The sequence below is a fragment of the Mastomys coucha genome, unplaced genomic scaffold (genome assembly GCF_008632895.1).
Source record: "Mastomys coucha isolate ucsf_1 unplaced genomic scaffold, UCSF_Mcou_1 pScaffold7, whole genome shotgun sequence".
Classification (NCBI taxonomy): Eukaryota; Metazoa; Chordata; class Mammalia; order Rodentia; family Muridae; genus Mastomys; species Mastomys coucha.
The window spans coordinates 54,601,643-54,607,815 of record NW_022196913.1 but is presented as its reverse complement, the minus strand read 5'-3'; the positions used below and the strand labels follow the sequence as shown (position 1 = coordinate 54,607,815).

Below are 6,173 nucleotides of genomic sequence, written 5' to 3'. Positions count from 1 at the left end.
TTTTTTTTTTTTTTTTTAAAGGGAGCAAGTCAGGTAAAACTGGCTGGGAATATAGTTCAAGTGATAGAGTGCTTGCCAAGTCTGCAGAACACCCCGAACAAGACAGCAATCAAATAGTCCGAGTGTAAGATAGACTGTAGAGATGACTATTAGAAGAAGCAGCTCATGTTACGTCTCATGACAGAGAACTGGGAATGGGGAAGGCCACTTTGTCAATGCTTTGAAATGGAGTCCTTGGCACATTTAAGTATGGACACAAGCTCTTTGGTTCTTCCCACTGTTTTAACCTGTAGAAAATGGAACCAGTGGCTGAGCTTATTTTTGGCCCAGACCTGGAGAGACTGGAAGCATGTTTCCTGCTTCTGGGAACACTTGCCCCTGGCTTCCAATTGCCACACTTTAAAGAAGCCCTTGGATAGACATTGAGTGGGCCAGGCATCAAAGCAGAACCTCTATCCCCAGATAGTGCACCCCAATGACTATATAGAGAGCAGAAAAGCCTAACCAAATGAAGTATACATGAGCAAAATTGTGGCTTTTACTAGGATTATTTGCTATGAAATGATGACATAGGGTTTACATCAAGAGAAGGTGTAACACCTTTAAGTATCTTTCCACATAGCTTTTAATCCCTGAGATCCTAGAGACAGAAATCTACAACAGGTCTTCCTACTGCTTAGTAGTCTATTTTACTTGTCCAAATGATTTCATTTCTCCAGTTCCTGTATATCATTTTATTAAAAACAGTAACAACAAAAACCCATAGGAATCAAGCATCTGTGTGACAGATATAGGAAGTGCAGAAACAATGGTTAACAACACAACAGCAGATGACAATAGATTTCTGTACTCAAGGAAAATATGCATCAATAAATACTACGCTAAGATGCACATCACAGCTCAGTAGGACTTGCAGGACTAAGACCCTTTTGTACTGTCTATTTTAATAGGAGGTCTGTCTGTGATGAATCGTGGCTAGATTTAGTGAAATATCAAACCTGCACTCCTATCTAGGCTTAGGATCTGACTCCTGACTATTGACTATAAGTGGTCTTTCAGATAATTAGTATTTTTCATAAACTCATGTCTAATTGGACTTTTGGGACAGGCCCATCTCCATATGAGATGAGGCTAAGTTTAAGAACACACTGTACTATCTTTCTTCCCTGGTCCTCACAGAAATCTTAGGTGTTGGTCTGAATATCCCACATTTCAGGTAATTTGTCTTCAAAATATAAGTTCATAACTCAAAATTAACTTTGTAACTTATCTTTTACTTTTTAAAATAAAAGACAAAATGAAGGTAAAGAGTAATAAACACAAATATTTTGAACCATTTATTAAGAAGTCCAATTTTGTCTTCAGAAATTACATCAGAAACTTACATCTGTATGTACAGAACTCAAAGTTAATGTATAAATTAGAGGTAAAGTATTTAGTATAATCAGAAATATTTAAACAAGTACATCAAACCATTTATTAAACAGGGCTTCATGTAAGTCTCCTGTCATTTCAGAGTGGAGGACAAGAATGGGTGTTGTTCTGAGATGGAGTGTTGCTGTTTGCTGAGTGTGATCTAAAACTCCAGGGTCACGTGATCCTCCCACTCCCCTTCTAAAGTGCTGCAGCTACATTGTGTGTGCCACAACTGGCTCAGTTAATTTTTGGACAGTCACCAAGGAGGGAATATATAATAATTCCATAGAAATAGTCATCAGAATGACAGTAATAATCATCCAGGTTTTGAATATTTTTCTACTATGAAATTTCTTCTTTGTCAGTGAATGCTTTTCTGCATTAATTTCTTTGAAAGGCTGGTGAGCAATCTGCACATTCATTTTCAAAACCAAAGCTGACAATGGTTAATTTGCTTTCACCTTCCTTTTGGCTTCTTTATGTTTCTTCCGACATTCCTAAAAAAAACCATAAAATAAGAAGCTTTTATCAACAATAAACACAAATTTCTCTTGGTCAACAAAGTATACTTAAAGTCATAGAAAGCCATTCTACAAACACTCGCTGGGATGCACCGACCTTGGCTACCTTGTGAGTTCTTTTCCCCTTCCACCCTTCTCCCTTTTCACCCACCCTCTTCCACCCTTTCAACCCCCTAACACTACACAGGAGAGAAAAAAGGATAGTCCGGGAGAGGGTTGATGTTACTGTTAAGACTACTTCCTGCTGATTGGGGAGTCAAGTTCCTTGAGGCAACTTTGAACTTTGCTCTCAGGATGTCTAATTTCTTCTGGTTTCTTCACTGAGCACTGAAGACTTAACAAACCACAACTATGAGCAACCAACAGCCACAAACCACTAACCTACCTTCTCTCTTGGGGCCCTAACATATATACTCTCTGAAGAGTCCTCAGATTTCCAATTGTGACACAATCACAGAAGCCACACTGCCCCTGCTTGAGCACTAGGCAAATCATAGCTGCTCTGGAAAGCCTGAAGCAGCACTATAGTCCCATACTTGGGATTATAATTAAAACAGATTCCCATAATATTTCTGTGTTTTTCAAAGAAACCAAAATTCTCACTACACAGCATCTATTCAATGTTTGGTTTTATATGTTTAGGGAACTGTAACTTAGACTTTGAAAAACCCCCTGATTACCTGTTACTTAGTAGACTGGCTAGACATAGATAGACCAGTCACTCAAATGAGCCAGTCTTTAGTGTCTTGACATGTATTTGTGTCATGTACACTATATTGGTATACTGTCATGTGCTGTTTGAGTTCACCGAGAAACTGGCCCTGGAAGCAGGGAATCTCCTACTGCCCTCATTCTGCACCTAAATAAGTTTTTATCAAGTATTCTCTAAGAACCCTTGTCTTGGGTTGGACTGACCCACCAACTGTGTGGCAGGGAGAAAGGACTATCAAGAGTAAAACTGTGCCCTTGAAAACAGCTGGAGAGTGAGCCATTTCAGGCAGCTGTTACTATGTTTACTCTAGGATAAAGTGTCTGTAGTGGGGAAGAAAAGCTGAAGCTTAGTTATAGGGGAGGTTCAGGTATGGACAAAAAACTTCACTGAGCACTCCAACTGACTACTTCAAAAGGCCTTTCTACTCTGTTTCTACTGAAAAGCTTTGAGCACATGATTTGATGAATTAAGTCAGTCAGTCAGTCAGTCTGTCTGTCTATCTATCCATCCATCCTTCCTTTTATTTTGGCTTTCTATATATTTATATTTATATTTGGCTGACTCATTCAAAATAAAAAATCTGTCCATGGCATCTAATTTTCCAGACAGAACATGTCATAGTTGAAATAAACAACCTCTAAGTTCTTTTTACTAGTATAATTCTAAGAGTTAAGTCATGTTCTCAGCTGTTATCATTTTATAATGCTCATATCTTATTTCTATTGTTGTTATACTAGGGAAGAGTAATACTAACGCCATATCTTGATTTGGAGGAAATCAATATGGAGAAACATTACTCACCAAAAGGAGATTACTTGTTCGGGCTTCCCAAGAATTTCTGCTAACACTACCTCCCACACCACTCCAGAATAAGTTAGAACCTATGGGAAAAAAAGAAGCATGAGGTAGCCAATTACTTACTATTAAAATGAAGAATCTGATGAGCTCATCATCAGCCTCAGATTTCATGGAGACTTCTAAAGCAGTGAAAACTCTTGTATGTTAGCATCTAAACACGTCCTTATACCAAAATAAGATGTGGTTGATAATAATAATGAACAAGCAATAATGAACAAGTAGCAGAGGCACTCCTGGCCCTCATAATGGACTTTATAGTGGATGGGAATAAATCGCATTACAGAAATGGCCAAAATTTCCAGACGTAGCTACTGTGTGCAGTACAAAGTAAGTAAGAGTATAGTAAGTAATAGTTGCACTACTTCTTGTCCCATACACTGAATGGAAGAATGGACCTACCACGAAGTCTGTCGTCATTTTCAGAGAAAAAGAAAAATCTAATGGTCTCGTTCTCAGGAACCGCTTCTCTGAAAACAAGAGGGAGAAGAGGCAGAAATCACTTTCAATATATAAGAAGAAATGATTACAGCTGGTGACAGTGTGTGCTTATAGTTTGGAAAGCAGAGCAGAAGGATGAGGAATTCCAGGCAGCCTTGGCTATATGATGAGTTCAAGAGAACTTTAGGCAATATAAGCCTGGTCTAAAACAAAAAACAAGAAACCCAAGAAACAAGCAAAATAAAAATAGGAGAAATAATAGTGAAATTATAAAATGTTCCTATTTAAAAACTTGCTCTGCACTTTGCTCATTTTATAAAATGACCACACCCCATCTTCCATCTAAAGTTTTGATCCTTTTGAGGAATTAAGTACAAACTCTAGATGTCAATACTCATTCCCCCTGTTGCGTTGTTTGCCAGTATTGTCTAGCTGGTACCTAGCTCAGCTGGAGCATCTCATTTTCAAACCAGGAATGTGACTATCAGCCTTACTGCTGGCACACACTTTATCTGCCACCAGTTGCCATATGGAAATCACTGTTAAAAAGAGAGGTTTCGCCAGGCAGTTTCGCCAGGCAGTAGCACCTTTAATCCTAGCACTTGGGAGGCAGAGACAGGGGGATTTCTGAGTTTGAGGCCAGCTTGCCCTACAGAGTGACTTCCAGGACAGCAGCCAGGGCTATACAGAGAAACCCTGTCTTGAAAAACAAAAAACAACAAAAAAAGAGATTAAGGGCTGGAGAGATGGCTCTCCATTTAAGAGCACTGACTGCTCTTCCAGTAGTCCTGAGTTCAATTTCTAGCAACCACATGGTGGCACACAACCATCTGAAATGGGATTGAAGCCCTTTATTGGTGTGTCTGAAGACAGCTATAGTGTACTTATATACATAAAATAAATAAATCTTTAAAAAAAAGAAGAATTCTGAACAGAACCTGATAAAAATTTGTTCTAGATGCTTGCATGATTCTGCTGAAGCATGTCTGCCTTTAACTTCATAAACCATGACACATGCTTAAACATAAACAGCTTACCCAGGGCTAGGCTTTCTGTGATCAGCTTCTTCTTCAGCAATATCCTCTTCTTCGGAACTACTGTCTTGGAATCGGGGATCGTTCTGACAGGCTATCTTCCCACGTTTCACTAGTTCGATTTTATAGGTGGCTATATTATTATGACAATAAAAAGCAATGCAGTTATGGCTGAGCAACCATGTATTTCTAAATACAGTAAAATGATTACCTGTACTATGCAAACATGACTATATTTCTAATATGTTAAAACCAGATACAATCACGTTTTTTCCTCCAATTTTGGAGTTCAAATCCAAATGCCTTATACACGAGAGGCAAATATGCTACCACTGACTTATGAATGTACTTCCTAAAATAAGTAACCATCTTTTTCAATTTTAAAATACTAAAAGCCACTATTTACAGTCATCAGATGAGAAATATAAAATTATAAAAAGAGCTAAAAGCTAAAGATTTAAAGAGAGATGAGCAATATAATTTTCAAAGAACAAGTAACCACTACCTAAGTGCTATTTTTTTTTTGTTTGGTTTTTTTGGTTTTTCAAGACAGGTTTTCTCTGTATAGCCTTAGGTGTCCTCGAACTCACTCTGTAGACCAGGCTGGCCTCGAACTCAGAAACCCACCTGCCTCTGCCCCTCAAGTACTGGGATTAAAGGCGTGCCCCACCATCGCCTGGCCCTAAGTGCTGTTAGAAGTCTACAGGGCCAGGCATGGGGGCACACACCTTTAGTCTTAGCACTTGGGAGGAACAGGCAAGTGAATCTCTGTGAGTTTGAGGCCAGAGTGGTCTACATATTGAGTTCCAGAACAACCAGGGCTATGTAAAGACCTTATCTCAAAAAAAATTAAAAACACAAACAAAACAAACAAACAAAAAACAGAAAGAGGCCTACAACTTAAGATGCACTAAAACCAAAATCTCTTCCTTATTCATACACAAGATAAGGAACTCATGCTTGTGTTTGTTCTCAACTCTCAGAACTGCTTTCTAGAACTGCTGTGAGGATCACGCACAAGTCTCTAAGTTTCCAGCTTCCTTAAAAAAAAATAGATTGCCGGGCAGTGGTGGCGCACACCTTTAATCCCAGGACCTGGGAGTCAGAGGCAGGCGGATTTCTGAGTTCGAGGTCAGCCTGCTCTACAGAGTGAGTTCCAGGAGAGCCAGGGATACAGGGAGAAACCGTGTCTCG

The 6,173-nt window shown here is 39.0% G+C and overlaps 1 protein-coding gene and 1 long non-coding RNA gene across 11 annotated transcripts in view; one reads left to right on the top strand and one right to left on the bottom strand.

The window, feature by feature from the left end:
* The window catches only part of LOC116081678, a 5,944-nt gene extending 1,740 nt beyond the window's left edge, over positions 1 to 4,204 (top strand). The window contains exon 3 of the long non-coding RNA XR_004114963.1: positions 3,387 to 4,204. This is a non-coding gene — a long non-coding RNA (uncharacterized LOC116081678). The remainder of the gene's footprint in view (positions 1 to 3,386) is intronic.
* The window catches only part of Nol8 (nucleolar protein 8), a 26,489-nt gene continuing 21,640 nt past the window's right edge, over positions 1,325 to 6,173 (bottom strand). For all 10 annotated transcript variants that reach the window (XM_031358254.1, XM_031358255.1, XM_031358260.1 and 7 more), the window contains 4 exons: positions 4,983 to 5,112; positions 3,907 to 3,974; positions 3,451 to 3,530; positions 1,325 to 1,913 (listed from right to left, as the gene is read on the bottom strand). In XM_031358254.1, the coding sequence (XP_031214114.1) occupies positions 1,863 to 1,913; positions 3,451 to 3,530; positions 3,907 to 3,974; positions 4,983 to 5,112 (329 nt within the window). In that variant the 3' untranslated portion in view covers positions 1,325 to 1,862. The remainder of the gene's footprint in view (positions 1,914 to 3,450; positions 3,531 to 3,906; positions 3,975 to 4,982; positions 5,113 to 6,173) is intronic.